Below are 21,427 nucleotides of genomic sequence, written 5' to 3' on the forward strand. Positions count from 1 at the left end.
AGTGGTATAATCCTTTTCTCTTTATAAAATACTTTTACATACTATAGAATATTTTTGAGTACTATTTTCCTTCTCCTTTAAAGCAGAGTCACCTCCCCTCCCTTTTTCCCAGTGTCTTTTTCAGAATTAATATTAAACAGATAGAAAGAAGCTGTGTGCAGAGTCCTACCCTTACGTGGAGTCCTTTTTTCCTCCTGGGGTCACTGAAATACCTCCTGTGTCCTAGGGCTCTGAGGAACTGTTTGAAAACCACTAGTTTTGTCATAATTTCTGCAGTTGAGAAAATGGAGGCCAAAGAGATCCAACAACTTGTCCAGTGTTGCCCTTACTGTTCTGTCTCCTGGCTAAATTCCACTTTAACTGGGTTCTCTGTCCGATTCTTCAGAAAAGCTTCTGAGGGTGGTTTTATGCTCATTTTCTCTTCCTTGTGTCATTTGAAGAGAAATGGCAATAAGTAAACAGCATTCATTGGGTTAAATCTTATTTTAAAAGGGAAACAAAGAGTTTGTAGGGTGGAAAAGTGAAAGACAAGAGCAGAATATGGGTCCAGACGAGGTTTTTCTCATTTTGGTATCCTCTGGTTCCTTTCACCTCAGACAAGTGGAAGCCATTTCTATAAGTGTAGGTGGGACTTAGGTTAGGAAATGAAGTTTCCTTTACCTGTAGGAAATACGCAGGTCGCAGATTTTTGTGGCTAGAATCTATGCCCATTATTAAAATATCCAACCAAACCTCTTTGGCAGCAGATCCAGAAACCCTGTCTCAGCACCGTGCTGGGCTTCTGTTGTCTCTTCGTCCTAGGTCTAATCATTCTCATTGTCTGCTCAGCTGTTTCCCATCTCTGTGCACACCATTCTGGAGATAGTCACTTTGGTGTTTTTCTTCTCTTCCCCATCACCTTACCACCCCCAACCCTCACTTTTCTTTGCTCAGTGGAAGTTGCTGGTCAGGTCTTGATTCATTCAGAGCAGTCCCCGGGGCCTGGTACTATCTAGTGTGATTCAATCTTCAAGACAAAGCCGGGAGAGGTACTACATTTAGTTTTTCAGAAGCCCCCTTGCTGATGTTGAGTATCATGATGAGGCTCCTGAGGAGGTTTTGCTTAAAAAGCTTCAGCCATGAAAATGATATTGAGGGCCAGGATCGCTTATTGGTGTCAGAGTTGAAAATTTTTAGAGATTATATAATTCTCCCTCTGTATATAAATTATCACTTGTCTGCTTCTCACAGAAGAGAACTCGGCACTTCTGTCCTCTTTGCTTGAGAGGTAGAAGTCCACATGACCTCAGTAACTCATCCGTGACTCTGTGATCCTATGCTTATTAAAGCCTTTCGTCAGAAAGGTGCTGGAGAGCAGCTAATCCTAGGAGTTTAAATGCTGAAGGATCTATAGGGAAATGTAAATTAAAATCATAATGAAATATCGCTATACACTCACTAGAATGGCTAAAAGAAAAAGATTAACAATACCAAGTGTTGATGAGGGTGTAGAACAACCAGAATCCTCATGTGTGGCTGTTGGGAGTACAAAATAGTACAACTATTGTGGAGAAGTACTTAGTAGTTTCTTATAAAGCTGAATATACACTTACCATATGTCCCAGCAATTCCATTCCTAGTTATTTACCCAAGAGAATAAATACTTATGTCTACAAAAAATGGACTTCTATATGAACATTTTATTTATAACAGCCCAAAGTAGAAACAATGCAAATGTTCTTTAACAGGTGAATGGATAGGCTAATTGTGGAGAATATCTATATCATGCAATATTAATCTGCAGTTTAAAAAAACCCCAAATTACGGATACATGTAACAATGAGAATGAATCTCAGAAATATTATACAGAAGAACCCAGACATAATAGTACATACTGTATGATTCCATTTATTCTGGAGCAAGCAAAACTAATCCACAGGACTGAATGCAGATCAGAAGTTACAGAAGATAGTATGGGAAGGGGCGGTTGCCTACGAAGAGGCACACGGCACTGTTCACAGTGATGGACTGATGGAGGTGATGGCTGAAAGAGAGTAAAGGGTATGAAAACTCATCAAACTCTACACTTAAAAGGGTGCATTGTATTGTATATAAAGTTGGCTTAAAACATTTAAAAAGATGAGTGATCTAGTCTGCTCTCTACCACTAACTAGCTTTGTGTATTTTTGTAACAGGAGCTTAATCTCTCTCTGTTTCTTTCCTATCAAAATGAGGACAGTGGGTAGTTCATCTACCTCATTCAGTTATTGTGAAAATATAAATGAAATAATTGATTTTGAAATGCATTTGAAAAAGTATAAAGTCAAATACAAATGCTGGGTAGGGGCAAATTCCATAAATTCCTCTTTAGGGAAGGGAGGCAAGAACTGTGATAACCAGTGTAGGAGCCTATATATATATTTTCACTTTGTGTACCACTGGCTGTGGGACTTCCTCCCCTGGCCATCAGTAAGATGAGGGGTTAGACTAGATCAGATGGAGGAAACCGTAGGCTCAGAGACTCAGTCTTTCAGATGCGTTTCCTTTAGCTTTGTAGTGTCAGCCTGTCCAGCGTTAATTTAAAATGTGATTGTTGCCAGTGTTTACATCTGGATATTTCACATACAGTTTTGGGTTTCCAGCTTATCTTTAGGAACTAGCAGATCTGGGTCCATATTCTTGTGGCACTGATTACCAGGAGTTGTGTAGTGGCTGTTCCTTTACGTGAAGCCATTGCTTTAGTTTCCCATGGTCTCCCCCCTCCCCACTTTCTGTAGCCTTTTCTATTCTCTGTAGTGATGATAAGAGGAAAGTTAATTAATTTTGGAGTGCCTGATGTATGTTAGGCACTATTCTAGGGCATGAGGATACAGAGGGGAACCAAAGAGACAAAAATCTCTAATCTCATAGTGAGTGATAAGTACCCATCCACATCTTTAAAAATTAGGGGGAGCTACCCTATGACCCAGCAGTTACATTACTAGGTATTTATCCAAAGGATACAAACATAGTGTTTTGAAGGAGAACATGCACTCTAATGTTTATAGCAGCAATGTCCACAATAACCAAACTATGGAAAGAGCCCAAAGGTCCATCAGCAGATGAATGGATAAAAAAGAGGTGGTGTACACACACACACACACACACACACACACACACACACACACTGGACTATTACTCAGGCATCAAAAAGAATGAAATCTTGCCATTTGCAATGATGTGGATGGAACTAGAGGGTATTATGCTAAGCGAAAGAAGTCGGTCAGAAAAAGACAAATACCATATGATTTTACTCATGTGTGGAATTTAAGAAACAGATGAACATAGGGGAAGGGAAGGAAAAATAAAATAAGATGAAAACAGGGAGGCAAACCATAAGAAACTCTTAACTATAGGGAACAAATGGAGGATTGCTGGAGGGGAGGTGGGTGGGGGATGGGGTAAGTGGGTGATGGGCATTAAGGAGGGCACTTGTGATGAGTACTGGCTATTATATGTAAGTGATGAATCATTAAATTCTACCTGAAACTAATAATATAGTATATGTTAAATTGAATTTTTAAAAAAATTTTTTAAAAAGCCAAAATAAAAAAAAAAGGGAGAGATATACCCAAGAATGCTATATATTTGGGACGCCTGGGTGGCTCAGTCGGTTAAGTGTCTGCCTTCAGCTCAGGTCGTGATCCCAGGGTCCTGGGATGGAGCCTTGCGTCGGGCTCCGTGCTCAGTGGGGAGTCTGCTTCTCCCTCCCCCTGCTCAGGTATGTGCGCTCTCTCTTTCTCTCTCTCTCAGCTTCTCTCTCTCTCTGCTTCTCACTTGTCTGCTTCTCAAATAAATAAAATCTTTAAAAAATTTTTTTTAAAAAGTGCTATATATTTTAGGGAAAGTGGGAGAAAGCATGTTTCTTTGTGGAAATAAAAGAATATTCCAACATATTTAAGGGTCTAAAATGTGTCTGTGTCAAAATTACCACGGCTATTTCATTTGCTCACCTCACATCATGGAATGAATCCTTTTTCCCTTTGTGATTCAATAAATTCATGAATTTCCCCCCAAAATGGATTCCAGTGAAATCATAGGGAATATCTTAGCGTTTCAAAAAAGAATGCAAGTAGGCCGAGGGACTGGCACAGATTCCAGTGGGCAGACTGGCATGGGCTGTGCTGCATGTTAGCTTTTCTTACCTCTGTCCAAACTGTCCCCGCTCAGCTTTAGGTTTTTCCATTTAATCAAGGTCTTGGGATGCACCTTAATCTGAAATAAGCATCTCTTCTGACAGTCTTACAGTTGCCTTCTTGTGTAACAGCCTGAGCTCTGTTTAGCTGTGGCCGAGAATCTTCGTACCCTGATCTGTACGGTGGCCCCGGGCCTGTGCTAGAGCAGTACCTCGAGTGGTGCTGTCTCCCCTCTTCTTCCTAACCGACTAACTTACATCTCTAGTCGGCCAACTGCACATTGATAGTGGCCAACATCTTTAAACTGACACATCCTAGCAGCCTTTGAATTTGATCTCATGATCAAGGAACTCTGACTTCACATGCTTCTCACCTGCACAGAAGCCCTTTTGTGGGCATAGAAGCTAAATCATGTGGTTCCCTCTGTGGTAGGCATACAGGTTCGCTGCTTTACCTTTAGATCTGTGATAGTCACAGGCTTTGAGAATCTTGGCTGGCTCTTCTCAACCCTTTGTGCTTGCCTGGATCGTGACGTAGGCACCTGCCACATTTCTTCAGTTTCGGCTGGAAAGGTCATCTTGCTACACTGGCCAGAAAGGCTACACTGGCCAGAAAGACTACACTGCTCCCATCTGGTGGCAGTTCTCTCAGATTGCTGCATCGTCAGCCTGCTTCTGCAAGGACTGCCCTGTCCTTCAGTGGTTCCATGCATCACAGAACTGTAGAAGTGGCCCTTCCCGGCTCGTGCTCTACAGCACTGTCGGATGTCTCCTTAGTATCTAAAGGGGCTGTTACGCAGGCTTTCTCTAAGATGGGTAAAGTGGAAAGAACATCGTTTGGACAGTCAGCAGAGTGACAGGTGCTACATAATTAGCTGTGGGATTCCTAAGCCGCCTCCTTTAATGCTTCTCAGGAGCACTGCTGATACAAAGTCTGTAGTTCTGTGATTTAAAAAAAAAAAAAAAATTCAGGAGTGCCTGGGTGGCTCAGTCAGTTACGCAGCTGCCTTCGGCTTGGGTCATGATCCCGGGGTGCTGGGATCGAGCCCCGCATCAGGCTCCCTGCTCAGTGGGGAGCCTGCTTCTCCCTCTCCCTCTGCCTGCTGCTTCCCCTGCTTGTGTTCTCTCTCAAATAAAAATCTTTAAAAATAAATAAATAAATAAATAAAATAAAATAAAATAAAAAATTCAAATACCTGGGGCACCTGGGTGGCTCAGTTGGTTAAGGTCTGCCTTCGGCTCAGGTCATGATCTCAGGGTCCTGGGATCGAGCCCCGCATCGAGCTCCCTGCTTGGCGGGGAACCTGCTTCTCCCTCTCCCTCTGCCCTGCTTGTGCTCTCTTTCTCTGTCTATCTCAAATAAATAAATAAATAAAATCTTTTTAAAAAATGTGAATACCTATAAAATGAATACTCACTTGGACTGTTACAAAATAATTATTTTATAATTTATATTAGCATTTCTCATTCTGATTGAAAACAAGACACATCATGAATTTAATAGCTTTTTGGGGAAAAGAAGATTAAATACTTCTGCATTCAATGTACATATTTATTATAAGAAAAATTCTGATATCCTAAAAATTCAAATGTAAAAAATATGCATCTTAAAATTGAGATTGTGTGTGTGTGTGATAACACCTCTACTTGTCAATACATGGTAGGGTTTTAAACAAATTTTTTTTTTTTAAAGATTTTATTTATTTTTTTGACAGAGAGACACATAGCGAGATCAGGAACACAAGCAGGGGGAGTGGGAGAGGGAGAAGCAGGCTTCCCGCAGAGCAGGGAGCCCGATGTGGGACTCGATCCCAGGACCCTGGGATCATGACCTGAGCCGAAGGCAGACGCTTAATGACTGAGGCATCCAGGCGCCCCTAAACAAATTTTTAAGGTAAATTTCTAGAATTAAAATTGATAATTGAGCAGTGTAAGTGGACTGTAAAGTATTACAAGAAAATAGAAAATGTTACTGAGATACAAAGATTCAAGATGACCGTGGAAATTAAAGACTTTATGGCAAATCTTAGTGCTCATCTGACTCCTGAAGAAGGACATTGTGATAGGAAATCTACAAACATGCCGTCTCTGGTAAACATTATCAAAATGCACACTTGGAACATTTGAGCCCGTTAACATTTTTGTAAACACAGAATTATGTGTGTGTTGTATCAAAACATGCAAGAGTGCTTTATGATTGAAGCTGTCTTTGGTTACAAGCTGCAGAAACCTATACAAGCAGACTTGAAAAAGAATACACATTGTGAGGATACACCAGGAAATGGCCACGGACATCAACAGACAGGTGCTCAAGTGCCACTGGGCCTCAGAGGATGTAGAGAGATTCAACAGGACTCAAGGCTTCTGCCTCAAGATCTAGAGAGTCACTGCTTTTGCCCTCTATCAGTTTTGCATGTGGCAGCTAGCCCCAGCACTGTACCAGGACCTCCGCTCAACTTCCCATACTGGTTACTTCCCTCTGTGTTCCTCTCCATCCAATTAGTGATTACCTGTGTGCAGAGAATAGCCTCGCAACTGTTTTTTTTTTTTTTGCTACCCAGGGTCAGTGCGCAGGATAGTTCAAGCTAAATTATGATGGTGTACAAGCAGGCAGATGGACTAAGTGCCCAGTCTAACTGCTGCTTATCCCAAAGCCTTCAGCTTTGACAGCTTTGCTGCACCTTATTTATCTATAACCCCTGTTAACGATGGCACTGAACACCTCCTGCAATATTTGGGGAATGAGATGGAAGGAAGGAGTTATAAGAATCTGTGGAATGCTAAGGTGTAACCAATCCAGAGCATTTATGAATTTCTGTTAGAGTTATATAAAATTCTTTTTAATGAATTTTGGTCTTTAGGGGAAAGGTTGATGTGGACATTAAAACATCTGCGCAGTAATTGAGTTATACTTTGTTGGTGTCTGCTACGTCGAGGGAGCACTTCCATACCTGTATTTTGTGTCTTCTCAGTAGCCCATGAGGTAGGAATGGCAGGAGGAATCCTCAAGGTCAATTTTTTTTTAAATTTCATTCATTTATTTGACAGAGAGAGAGACACAGCGGGAGAGGAAACACAAGCAGGGGGAGCGGGAGAGGGAGAAACAGGCTCCCCGCTGAGCAGGGAACCCGATGCGGGGCTCGATCCCAGAACTTTGGGATCATGACCTGAGCAGATGGTTATCGACTGAGCTACCCAGGTACCCCCTCAAGGTCAATTGTTAGATCCTAGTTGGGGGGGAGGGCATGAGGAGGGTTGAGAAGGAAGAGAAAGCTTCTGGAATTTGACAACTATTATTATAACAATTATTAAAATAATTTCCAAGCCTCTCTGGTTAAGTGCTGGATTTAATTTTTTTTTAAAGTTCTTGGTTGAATCTAATCTCTTGGAGCCTCTGTTTTCTTTAGCTAGTAATCGTCTTTAAGGGAAAAATAATACCCAGCCTCACAGGATTATAGTAAGAATTAAATAAGAGCTCAAAGTGCCGAGGACAGTGGTTGGAATGTAGTTCTTTTTTCTTCATCTGTTTGTTCATCTGTTTATTTGTAGGTTCTTTACAAGATAGTTACTATTCTTCTTTCTTCCTGACATAGGTGTTCAGGAACAATTTTTCTGACACTTGCCACCCAATCCCATAGTAATGTCTGAGTCCCTTGAATCCAAGAGTGCCTTCTAGGCCAGGCCAGCCCTTAGGTCTAGCTGATGATGGCATCAGTACCATTAACAGTGACAGCACAAAGCTGCAGCCACCGTGGTTATCCGACTAACTTTTTGAACACGACTCAAAAGAGCTTGTATGTGTGTTTCCCTCACAGGTGGATTTGCTATCGTGTTTCTGGTGAGGACAAGCAATGGAATGAAATGTGCCTTGAAACGCATGTTTGTCAACAATGAGCATGATCTCCAGGTGTGCAAGAGAGAAATCCAGATAATGGTAAGGCTGCCCCTCAGACTTGGGATTGCTTGTTTAAAATGTTCCCTCTCATAAGAAAGGTTTTGGGGGGTTTGGGGAGGCTTGTTCCTTCCCTGATATGGCAAAGGAGCCTCAACACAAGAAGAGAATGAAGAGGGATGGGGTAGAGCATGCTTCTCCTGTCTTGGTCACCCTTAGCTGGAGGGTTGAGGAGGAAGAGGCATATTGACAGAACTGACCAGCTTTTAAGGTCAGAGAAATGTTTGTGCATTGGGAAAAGTTTATTTCATAACTTCATTCGCAGAACTAACTATGGAGTTTAATTCAGAAACCCTGGCTCTCCAATGAGCCTCCTCTTCTAGCCTTGTCTACTACCAATCCTGGTTTTCATCCCTCTTGAGCTTCTCAGCATTCTGTGAATACACCTTTATATGTTATACATGTAGTTCTTTCCTCCAGAAATGGTTCCCCCCCCCCTTTTTTTTTTGGATTAGAAACCTCTTACTCATACATACGCTATGATTCCACTTATAAAAGTCCAAGAACAGGCAAAAGTGATCTATGGTAACAGATCAGAAAGTGGTCATCTGAGTGTGGGAAATTGACTAGAAGGAGGCATGTGGGAACTTTCTGGGCCATAGAAACGTTCTATATCTTGTTTTGGGTAGTGCTTATACAGGACTATACAAGTGTTAGAACTCAACTGAACACCTTAGGATCTGTGCATTTTATTATATGTTAATTATACCTCACATCTTAAAAACTTTGTTTTCACAATTCAGATTCATACTGTGTTTAAAGAAAGAGTCCCTATCTGTTAGAAATATGTGCTGAAATATTTATGGGTGAAATAACATGATGTCTTAAAGTTAATGAGTGGATTTATAAGAGAAACAAAATTGGCAAAGGGTTACGATCAAAGCAGAGTGGTGGGTATATGGGAGTTTGTTAGTCTCTTACTTTCACTTCTGTTTGATATTATACATTAAAAAACTTAGTCTTTTTTTTTTTTTTTTAAGAGAGAGAGCAATCAAGTGTGAGTGGGGGGTAGGGAGAGAGGAAGAGGGAGAGAGAGAAAATCTTAAACAGGCTCCACACCCAGTGTGGAGCCCAGTGCAGGGCTCGATGTCATGACCCTGAGATCATGATTTGAGCCGAAATCAAGAGTCAGAGGCTTAACGGACTGAGCCACCCAGGCACCCCCTTAAATAGTCTTATTCCTTTGTGTTTCTACAATACTTTTGTTTACGCCAATTATATTGCTTATCTTGTTATCTTATAAGTAATTTTGCCATCAGAAGGTAAATTTTTTGAAATCGGGAACTTTATATTCCAGCAGACTGCTTAACATGAAGTAAATACAGTTGATCCTTGAACAACACAGAGGTTGGGGTGTTAACCTCTGAACAGTTGAAAATTCTCATATTACTTTCAATGCCCCCAAAACTTAACTACTAGTAGCCTGCTATTGACTGCAAGTCTTACTGATAACATAAACAGTCAACGCATATTTTGTATGTTATATGCATTATATACCATATTCTTGAAATAAAGGAAGCTAGAGGATAGAAAATATTAAGAAAATCATGAGGAGGGGTGCCTGGGTGGCTTAGTGGGTTAAGCGTCTAACTCTTAATCTCAGCTCAGGTCTTGATCTCAGGACTGTGAGTTCAAGGCCTGTGTGGAGCCTACTTAAAAAAAAAAAAAAAAGAAAAAAAAAACCATAAGGAAAAAACATTTACAGTACTGTACTGTATTTAAGGAAAAAAGTATGCTCTGGATTCATGCAGTTCAAACTCATGTTGTTCAAGTGTCAACTATACTTTATAGACTTAGGATGAAGTGAATGTATGAATAATGGTAATATCTGATGCAAATATTCACCTAGCGGTAATGATTCCTTTATGCCCTGGATTTTCATGCTTTTGTAAAGAACAAAAAGAGGCCCCCAAAATGGGTGAAGGTGGCATTGTAGGGATTCCACGAGGCTTTGCTTGCCCTGTCCACCCCTAAGTTGCCCTTGCAGGGGCTACTTAGAGTAACTAGCTGTTCTGTAGTTGGGTTAACTGAAAAAGACCTCAGGATTTTAGAGAGCCTGGTACTATAGATTTCAAAAAGCTGAGAAACCATTTGAGAAGGAACCATTTGCTGGGAGAAATAAGTGTTGCTGTCATCATTGCAAAACAGACAAAAAACCCCAAGGCTCAAATACCCAGGGCCACCTGGATCTGTCCACAAGGCACCAGTGTGTGTCCACTCCCCCGCCACAGGGCTCCGGACAACCAGCCTCACTGCATCTCCCACCAGCAGCCACTGGATTTTCTGGCCGCTTCTCTTTGCCCCCTCCTCCCCTTGTCCCTGCCTTGCCGAGCTCTCACACTCCGTTTCCTGTCTTTGCTTCTGCTGTTTCCTCTGCCTGGAATGCCCTTCGCATTCATTTTCTGGCGTTATGAAAGTAATCCCATTCTTTAACTTTCTCCCACTCATTCAGAAACATTGTTTGAGGGCTGGCTCTGTGCTAGGCGGGTGTGGAACTAGGAAGACACAGGCCCCTTACGAGCTCACAAATTAACACACCTGATTGGGAACTCAGTTACATGAGTTCAAGTTCTGGCCCAGCTATGTATTAGCTGTGAAAGATTGTGTTCTGTTTTGAGTTTATATTTTTTCAGAACTTAAATACTCTCATAAGCGAACGAAGCTTGTTCCCAAAAACTTCAAGCAAGTCCCTGAGGGGCCCTCCTCTGTCACTGCAAGGTCCCAGAGACAACCACTTTTTGTTGATTCATTTGCTGTGTTTCAAAATATCATGCTGATATTGCTAGTTCTTGATTTTTTTCTCCATTTTAGGCATTATATAGTATGGAAAGTAAAAACTTAGCTCTCTTTCATCCCCTGCACGCCCTTCTCCCCAAATACCTGCAATCATGCTCATTTCCCGTTCTGCTGCAACAGCAGAAGTTTCTGGCAGTATGTTAGTTACAGTAGTATTAGTTTTTACATGTATGAAAACACTGTTCTTGCAGAATCTTCTGGTGGACTAGGATTACTATTCCTTTTCTGTATAACTCTGTTTTCACTGGAATTAATAATCTTTTTCCATTTTTTGGTCTGTCTTTTCTGTGTACTTTTCAGCAGTTTAACCCCAAACTCTCCCTAGGCTGTAGAAATCATTCTTTCAAAATACTTTTAAATGTGTTTATATGTTCTGTTCATTTTATCTTGAAGAGATCTCAATCTCCTAACTCAGTGAAATCTGGTTTGGCTGCTCTCTAGGTCTAATTTACAGCCTTATCTTGGAATTTCTTAGTCATTCCCTTTGCCTCTCTTTTTTGTTAGATTTCCTGACTCGTTTTTTGTTTTACTTCCTCATTTTGGTGGAGCTTATCCTGTGGTAGCTTCCTTATGCATGGTAGGTAAATTTTTGAGACCTTGCAGGGCTGGAAGTGTCTTTATTTTATGTTCACACATGTGAAACCTTGTGTATAAAATTCTGGCTCAGAAATAATTTCATTCAGATATTTGAAAGCATTGCTATACCGTATTTTAGCTTTCATTGTTGTAGATAGGAAGTCAGAAGTCATTCTAATATCAGCCCTTTGGGTGTGACCCATTATTTTCTCCCTAGAAATTTATCAGTTTCCCCTTTGTTTACAGTGTTCTGAAATATCTTGATGATACACCTTGCTTTGTGCATTTATTATTTATTAATAAATGGTGTTCCCATGTAATCTAGAGACTCCTATCCTTGCATTATGAGGAATTTTAGCTTGTCTCATTTGGTGATTTCCTTTTCTGTCTTCCTTTTGTGTGAAATTGCTGTTATTTTGGATGTTGGTCCTCCTGAATTGATTTTCTAATTTTTTGTGTTTTCTCCCCTTGATTTTTCATATCTTTGGGTGTTTTTCCCCTCTACATTCCAGCAGATTTCCTCAGCTTTACATTCCAACCACCCTGTTGAATTTTTTATTTGTCAAGCTTTTTAATTTCTAAGACCTTTCTGTTTGTTTTTGTTTCGTTTTGTTTTTAACTTTGATGAAGTCCAGTTTATCTGGTTTTTTTGGTTTGGTTTTGTTTTGTGTTTTTTGTGGAACATGTTTTTGGTGTCATTTCTAAGAACTCTGCCTACCCCTTGATTCTGAAGATTTTGTCTTCTTTTTTTCCTAAAAGTTTTATAGTTTTACGTTTTAAATTTAAGTCTGTGATCCATTTTGAGTTAATTTTTATGTAAGGTGTGAAACTTATATTGAGGTTCATTTTTTGCCTATGGGTATCCATTTGCTCCAGCACCCTTTGTTGAAAAGGCTATCTTTCCTCTGTTGAATATGTTTGTCAGAAATCAGTCGGGCATATTTGTGAGGGTCCATCGCCAGACCCTCCTCTGTTCTGTTCCCATTAATCTATATGACTTTCCCTCTACCAAATACCATACAACCTTGATTACTGTAGCTTTATAATAAGTCTGGAAATCAGACTGATTCCTCCTACTTTTTTTCCCTAAAATTGTTTTACTTATTCCCATTTTTTTTTGTCTTTTCACATAAATTTTAGAATAATTTTTATCTACAGAATGTTTTGCAAGTATCTTGATAGGAGTTCCATTAAACTTGTATATTTATTTGGGGAGAATTGACATCTTTTCTGTTTAGTTTTCCAATAAATGAACATGGTGCATCTCTCCATTTATTTGTATCTTTGACGTTTTTCATTGACATTAGGTTGACTTTGTACATGTTCTTAGATTTAGACATAGGTTTTTGGTTTTGTTTTGAATGGTTATAAATGGTACTGGATTTTTAATTTTGGTGTCCATGTGTTTATTGCTAGTATGTAAAAAACCAATTCATTTTTATTCAGTCATTCATTCGTTCATTCATTTATTTTATTTTTTTTTAAATGTTTTTATTTATTTATTCATGAGAGTCAGAGAGAGAGAGAGAGAGAGAGAGAGAGGCAGAGGCAGAGGGAGAAGCAGGCTCCCCGCCTAGCAGGGAGCCCGATGCGGGACTCGATCCCAGGACCCTGGGATCATGACCTGAGCCGAAGGCAGACGCTTAACCATCTGAGCCACCCAGGCGCCCCATTCATTTATTTTAGAGAGCGCCAGTGGGAGTGCGGGGTGGGGCAGAGGGAGAGGGAGAGAGAATCTCAAGCAGACTCTCAGCTGAGCGCAGAGCCCAACATGGGGCTCAGTCCCACGATCCTGAATTCATGACCTGAGCTGAAATCAAGAGTTGGACGCTTAAATGACTGAGTCACCTAGGTGCCCCAACCAACTGATTTTTCTATGTTTATCTTTTATCCTATAGCCTTGCTAAATTTGTTTACTAGTTCTGGAATTTTTTTTTGAAGATTTTATTTATTTCTTTGGGAGAGAAAGAATGAGAGTGAGAGAGAGCATGAGGGGGGGAGGGTCAGAGGGAGAAGCAGGCTCCCTGCTGAGCAGGGATCCCAATGCAGGACTAGATCCTGGGACTCCAGGATCATGACCCAAGCTGAACGCAGCCGCTCAACCAACTGAGCCACCCAGGCACCCCTGGTTCTGGAATTTTTTTCTAGATTCCTTAGGATTTTCTATATAGACCATTGTGTTACCTGCAACGAGAGGCAGTTTTATTTCTTCCTTTCTGATCTGTATCCTATAATTTCCTTTTCTAGCCTTCTTGCATCGGCTAAAATTTGCAATACTATGTTGAGTTAGAATGGTGAGTGGACATCCTTGCCTTCTTTCCAATCTTAGGAGGAAAGAATACTTTCCCTATTAAGGATGAGGTTAACTGTAGTTTTTAAAAATAGATTTAAAAAATAAATTTGATGAAATTTCCCTCTATTCCTATTTTTCTAAGAGTTTTTATCATGAATGGGTGTTGAAGTTTGTCAGGTATTTTTTCTCTGCGTTGATTAATATGCTCATGTGATTTTTCTTCTTTAGCTTTAATATGGTCGGTTATATTGACTGATTTTCAAATATTGAACCAAACTTGCATCCCTGCAATAATCCCTAGTTGGTCATGGTCTGTAATTATTTTTACATATTTTTGAATTCTGTTTGTTAACATTTTGGATTTTTACATCTATAGTGAGGGTTAATGGTCTGTAGTTTTGGGAGTTAATTATTAAGCTTTTTCTGGTTTTGGTATTAGGGTAATTCTGGCTTTATAACATGAGTTGGGAGATGGGAAGTGTTCCCTCCTCTTCTGTTTTCTGGAAAAGATTTTGTAGAATTGGTGTTTGTTCTTCTTTAAGTAAGCATTTGTTGGAATTCTCCATGAAACCATCTGGGCCTGGGGAGTTCTTTTTTGGCAGTTATTAATTTACAAAATCAGTTTCATTAATACTTACAGGGCTATTAAAATTATCCTTTATATTAGGTGAGTTATAATAGTTTGTATTTTTGAGGAATTGGTCCATTTCATTTAAGTCAAATTTATGCAGGTAGAGTTAGTTGTTAGTGTTATTCTTGTATTATCCTTTCATTTATGCCAGGTCTGTGGTAAAATCCCCTGATTCATTCCTGATATTGGTAATTTGTATCTTCTTTTTTTCTTTGTTGATATTGCTAGAGGTTTGCCACTTGATGTTTTCAAAGAACGATCGCTTTGTTTAATTGATTTTCTCTATTTTTCCATTTTTTATTTCATTGATTTTTGTTTTTCTATTTATTATTTCTTTCTTTCTGCTTGCTTGGGGTTTATTTTGTTCTTCTTTTCCTAGGTACTTGAGGTGGGAGTTGACACATTGACATATCATTATCCCCTAGAGTTCATAGTTAAAATATTTTAAGGTTTACTCTTGGTATTGTACATTGAGTTTGATATTGTATTGCGGGTTTTGACAAATGTATAACATGTATCTACCATTATAGTATCATATGGAATAGTTTCACTGCCCCAGACATTGCCTGTGCTCTGCCTGGTGATCCCACCAAATATCCCAACCCCTGATAACCACTGATTTTTATTTTGCTGTCTCCATAGTTTTGCCCTTTTTAGAATATCATGTAGTTGCAGTCATTCAGTGTGTAACCTTTTCAGATTGGCTTCTTTCACTTAAAATGCATTTAAGTTTCTTCCATGTCTTTTCATGGCTTGATGGCTCATTTCTTTGTAGAGCAGAATAATACTCCATTGTATGGATGTTTCACAGTTTATCCATTCATCTATTGAAGAACATCTTGGTTGCTTCCAAGTTTTAGCAACTATGAATAAAAGCTGCTATAAACATCTGTGTGCAGGTTTTGTGTGGGTATAAATTTTCAACTCATTCAAATATATTGCATAGATTATCAACTAAGCAATTATTATTTCAGATTTTGAAGATTTCTTTTTGTTTTTAAGCTAGTATTTAAATTTTTATTTTAATTTTACTCTAACATTTAAAAATATTTTTTTTATTGTGGTCAAAACCACGTAACTTAAAATTTACCATCTTAACCATTTCTAAGTGTGCAGTGTTATTAACTGTTGGCACCGTGTTATACAGCAGATCTCCAGAACTTATGTAGCTGTTTTATGTACCTCATGTAAGTGGAATCATACAATATTTGCCCTTCTATGACTGGCTTATTTCACTTACTATAATATTCTCATGGTTCATCCATATTGTAGAAATGACAAGATTTCTTTCTTTCTTTTTTTTAAAGATTTTATTTATTTATTTGACAGAGAGAGAGACAGTGAGAGAGGGAACACAAGCAGGGGGAGTGGGAGAGGGAGAAGCAGGCTTCCCGCCAAGCAGGGAGCCCGATGTGGGGCTCGATCCCAGGACCCTGGGATCATGACCTGAGCTGAAGGCAGACGCTCAACCATCTGAGCCACCCAGGTGCACCAGATTTCTTTCTTTTTTAAGGTCGAGTCATATTCCATTATAAATATATGCCCCATTTTCTTTAGCCATTTATCCATCAGTGGACGTTTAGGTTGCTTCTTCCCCTTGGTTATTGTGAATAATGTTGCAGTGAACATGGATATGCAAATATCTCGTCAAGATCCTGCTTTTAATTCTTTGGGATATACACGAAGAAGTGGGATTGCTGGGTAATATGGTAATTCTGTGTTTAATTTTCTGTTTTTCACAGTGGCTGTACCAATTTACATTTCTACCAACAATGCACAAGGGTTCTAATATCTCCACACCCTTGCCAGCACTTGTTATTGTCTCTCTGTGTGTGTGTGTGTGTGTGTGTTGAATAATGGCATCCCAACAGGCATGAAGTGTTATCTCCTTGTGATTTTGATTTGCATTTTCCTGATGCTTAGTGATGTTGAGCATCATTTCCTATATTTGTTGGCCATTTCTTTGTATAACTTTTAAATATTCTAATTAATGTTATATATATATTAGTTATACATTATATCTGTGTATATTACATATGTATTTGTTATGTATTATATGTTCATGTTATATATATTTTTTTACATATTAATGCGTTATATACATAGATACAGTGTGTGTGTGAAGATGGAAGTCTGGGCTCCCCACTTGGCTTTTGCTGGCATGTCTGCAGGGAGAGGCTGCAGTTTTTTCTGTGATTTTTGGCTGGAATAGAGTAGTTAGTGTCTATGAATTTCTGTCTTGCTAGGCTGCCCTTTTCTTGGGTTTGGCTAGAGAGAGCAAGCTTTTTTTTTTTTTTTTTTTTTGAGATTTTATTTATTTATTTACAGAGAGAGACACAGCGAGAGAGGGAACACAAGCAGGGGGAGTGGGAGAGGGAGAAGCAGGCTTCCCGCCGAGCAGGGAGCCCGATGCGGGGCTCGATCCCAGGACCCTGGAACCATGACCTGAGCCGAAGGCAGACCCTTAATGACTGAGCCACCCAGGCACCCTGAGAGAGCAGGCTTTTATTGGGGCTTTTTTTGTCTACACCCATTGGTGTTTTTAACTCACCAGTTGCTTCAGTTTCTAGTCTGGGATATATGGGACAAAAAGAAAACTCAGGCAGCTCACCACCGTTTCATTCATTGGGTTCCAAAGTTTCTAGTCAGGCTGCTTTCTGTCCACATTTCAGACCCTTCTTATTATGCTTTTTAAAATCTATACTAGTGTCCAAAGTATTTAGTTGTTCTTAGAAGGAAGAATAGGCAAAAGCACATCTACTCCATTTTCCTGGAAATGGAAGTCTTCAGTTTGTGATTTTTAAAAAACAAACTCTTTACATCATTTAGTAAGGCTTTAGAAGGAGGCAGAGATAAAAGCAAGTATTCAACTTACTTAAAAAATTTTTTCCTACCATTTTAATCAAAAGCTCTATGTGATGTTTTACCCTCCTAGGCTCAGACTTCTGTCAGATAGAGGGCATACCCCAACCCTGCCTCTCTCACACAGTGTCAGAATTGTGAAAGGAATTAGAGGAGGTAACATGTTTTATAACATGCTAGGGCTTGTGTGTTAGTGATCAAAGCAGCAGAGTCCTCTCTGCACTTACAGCAGAGTAAGGATCTGCGTGTTGCACCCACCCAAACTCAAGAATGGTTACTGGTTTCACTAGAGACATTTGATTTTGACATATGTTGTGTACCATTTACCAGAGTATGGTAGGAGTCCTTTGATAACATCTGGGATGTGGGCCCTGATGGAACCAAAGGGATTTTGGTTTCTGATGGACAATGGGAAGTTGGGTTTTGGACTTCAGATTTCTTTACCTACAGGCAGGAAAAGATGAATTTTCTTCAGACTTAAAGGGATAAGAACTCAAGCTCAAGATGTGCCAAGTGCTGTTCTGTGTTCACATTTCTTGGCCCAGATGGATTACATCTGCAGTGAGCTTGATAGTGAGGACACTGAGCTGCCACCAGTGACGTTTGAAGACTTGCTTTCAACAGAAGAGATATCAGAAGATTTGAGGCAGGAAAATGTTTCCGTATTCCTAAAAGAGAGGAAGGTAGATTGTGCACAGTAAGGACATCAGGATTGATGGGGGACAAGAATCTGGAACAGATTATTTAAAAAGATGCTTTGATGCTATTTTTTGTGTAAGAAAAGGTGTGTTGTGTGTGTGTGTGTGTACACATACATAATACATACCGTTTGGATTTGCCTGAACAAAACACTGAAAGGATGAGAGAGGAGAGAGGTAGGGAGGGTGAATGGGAGAAAGGGAAAGAAACAGGGAGTGTTTCCTATAGGTGATGAGTACTGGAGTAGAAAATAATTTCCTTTTTTTTTTTCTTTTTGAATGTTAGTATATTACTTATTTTAAAAATAAAATAAAATTTTAAGCTGTTTTGTAGTCTGTTCGATAAGTAAGCAGAGATCCAAAGAACTTTAAGGTTGGGTAATAGCAGGCCATGTCATACCAACATCATGGCCTCTTTGGGAAGGTTTCTGGATAGGAAGCTCAGGAGAGTGCCCTAGGTCCAGTGTCTATGGATTGTGTCATTTGGGTAAGGACACTCACCAGAGATCTGTGAGCAAGTTGGAGAGTCTAGGCTGGATTCCAGTAGTAATAACTACTGTGTATAATGGTTTCTGACCAGTGGTTTGATATTAATTTGGAGGATGCCTTCTAAGAAAAAAGCCGTATGGCTCACCACTACTTTTATGTTATTTTACATTTAGCAAATAACCTGGTTAAAGAGAAGACACACTTATCAATTATCTACCTAATATAAAGTTGGAAGATATAACCACTACATTGGGTAATAGAATCAGGATCCAAAATGATCCTTATGAATTGGAGCAATAGACTGATTCTAATGAGATGAAATAACAAGGCAAGGTCATACACTTGAATTTTTATTTTAACAACTTTACAAGCATAGTTCTGGGAAGGCAGAGATTTAAAGCAGTGTAAAATGGAAAAAGACTTAAGTATTTTAGTGGTCAATTAACTCAATACGAATGTGTAGTGTAATGCAGCTGCCAAAAAAATGCCATTTTTAGCTACATTAATAAAATTAATAATAGGTGATGATGCTGGTGTACTCTGCGTGAGTCAGACCATATCTGGAGTATTCCATTCATTTCCTGGGGCCATTCTTGTCAAAGGGATATAGACAAAGTGAAGCATTTAAGTGGTGATGCAACTAAAAAACATGTCTATGAAAGTAGGTATATTTAACCTAGAGAAGAAAAGATTTAGAGTCTAAATAATAATATTTCAATTGTTTAGAAAGTGGAAAAGAAGACTTGCTCTTTTTGCTCTGAAGAGGACAGTCTAGGAACAAGAGGTGGAAGTTTCCAGTTGGATGTAAGGAATAACTCATCAGCAGTACATACAGGCTGTCTGCAGTTGGGTGAGGGTCCAAAGAAGTGACATTATTGTAAGAAAACTTGTCAAAAGGCTCTAGCAGGGATTACAATTTGAGCTGCCTGACTGCTCTAGATCAGTGCTACTCAAAGGACCTTGTTTTCTTTTTCTTTTCCCCCTTGTATGTTTATTTTTTCCCTAGCTCATCATATTACTTTTCTTTGTAAATTGAGATAAAATTCACCCTTTTAAATATAATTCAGTAATTTTTAGTATATTCACAGGGTTATTTACCCATCACCATGTATCTAACTCCAGAACATTTTTTTTCATCATCTCCAAAGGAGACCCGTCCCTGTTAGCAGTCACTCCTCATGACCCCCTTGCCATAGTCTTTGGCAACCATTAGTCCACTTTCTGGCGTATATTCGGGACTTTTCATATAAATGGAATAATCTAATACATGGCCTCTTATGACTTCTTTCACTTAACATAATGTTTACGGTTAAACCATCCTGTAGCATGGATGAGTGCCTCATTTATCCATGTGATAGCATGTATGAGTATTTTTTTCCTTTTCATGGCTGCATAATATTCCGTGTGTAGATATCACATTTTGTTTATCCTGATGGACATTTGGATTGTTTCCACTTTTGGGCATTATGAATAGTGCTGCTTAGGACATTTGTGTACAAGTTTTTGTGTGAACATGATGTTTCATTTCCCTTGGGTATATACACAAGGATGAAATTGCTGGGTCAAGTGGTAACTCTGTTTTTTGAAAAAATGCCAAACCGTTTTCCACAGGAGTTGCACTATTTTATATTCTTCCAGCAATGTATGAAGGTTCCAGTCTCCACATCCTTGGCAACACTTTTTATTGTTTATATTTTTAATTATAGCCATCCTTGTGGTTTGGAGTGATATCTCATTGTGGTTTTAATTTGCATTTTCTAAGTGATTAATGGCATTGAACATCTTTTCATGTGCTTATCAGCCATTTGTAATGCTCTTTGGAGAAATGTCCATTCAGATCCTTTGCCAATTTTTACATCGTGTTGTCTTTTTATTGTTGAGTTTTAAGGGTTCTTTATATAGCCAGGATACTGGATCCTTATCAGGTGTATGGTTTGCAAATATTTTTTTTTCCATTCTTTGCACTGTCTTTCATTTTCTTAATAGTGTCCTTTGAAGCGCAAAATTTTTTAATTTTGATGAAGTGCAGTTTATCCGTTTTTTTTTTTTTTTTCTTTGATTGCTTGTGCTTCAGGTGTCATATCTAAGAACTATTACCTAATCCAACACCATGATGATTTGTGTGCATATTTTCTTTTGGGGGTTTTTATATCTTTGGTCCATTTTGAATTAATTTTTGTGTATGGTATGAGGTAGGGATCTAAATTTATTCTTTTGCATGAAGATAATCTAGTTGTCCCAGCATCATTTTTTGAAAAGACTGATCTTTCCCTCACTGAATTGTTTTGGCACCCTTGTCAGAAATCAATTGGCTGTAAACGTATGGGTGCTCTTCAGAGGATGTTGTGCCAGAATGTAAATCAAGGAACTAGGAAAAGAAACAAGTCAGCTTAGTTAGTTAATTGATTTATGTCCTGGAACAAGCTTCTTATCTCCTTCTGGGCTGGTAACAGTTTACTAACCAGCTCGTATTTGTGGGCCACATTTTGAGTAGCGCTGCTCTGGATCTTTGCTACTTTAAATGCCACTGAGGAGCAACATCCTGGGCCCTTTGCTAGAGCTACTGGATTAGATCTGCTTTTAAACAGGATCCCCAGGTGATTCATATGCCTACTAAAGTTTGAGCAGCACTGTTCTAAATCAGATTTTAGATGACTTTAAAGATCTGTTCAGTAAGTACAGGATTAATTAATGAGTAAGACTCAGGAAAGGGAGAGTCAGTGTGAGTATGGGGAGGAGAGTAGTATTTGAGACTTCTTACGTTGCAGAAGCTTAGATACCTTGGCCCTCATAGAACACCAGGGCCAGCCTAGATCTCACAGTGTTTCTTTTCATTGCTGTACTGGACTTGATGTTTTACTGTGCCTGTGAATAACTCCTTGTGAAGAGAGTTATAAAGGAAATTCAGAGTAATTGAGGGGAAAAGGAGCAAAGAAAAGTAAGGCAGAAGACTTTCACAAAGCATCCAGTAGGAGAA

The 21,427-nt window shown here is 39.2% G+C and overlaps 1 protein-coding gene across 11 annotated transcripts in view; it reads left to right on the top strand.

The window, feature by feature from the left end:
* The window catches only part of AAK1 (AP2 associated kinase 1), a 168,947-nt gene that overhangs the window by 70,658 nt on the left and 76,862 nt on the right, over positions 1 to 21,427 (top strand). For all 11 annotated transcript variants that reach the window (XM_078056447.1, XM_078056445.1, XM_078056448.1 and 8 more), the window contains exon 3: positions 7,969 to 8,087. In XM_078056447.1, the coding sequence (XP_077912573.1) occupies positions 7,969 to 8,087 (119 nt within the window). The remainder of the gene's footprint in view (positions 1 to 7,968; positions 8,088 to 21,427) is intronic.

The sequence above is a fragment of the Halichoerus grypus genome, chromosome 10 (genome assembly GCF_964656455.1).
Source record: "Halichoerus grypus chromosome 10, mHalGry1.hap1.1, whole genome shotgun sequence".
Lineage (NCBI taxonomy): Eukaryota > Metazoa > Chordata > Mammalia > Carnivora > Phocidae > Halichoerus > Halichoerus grypus.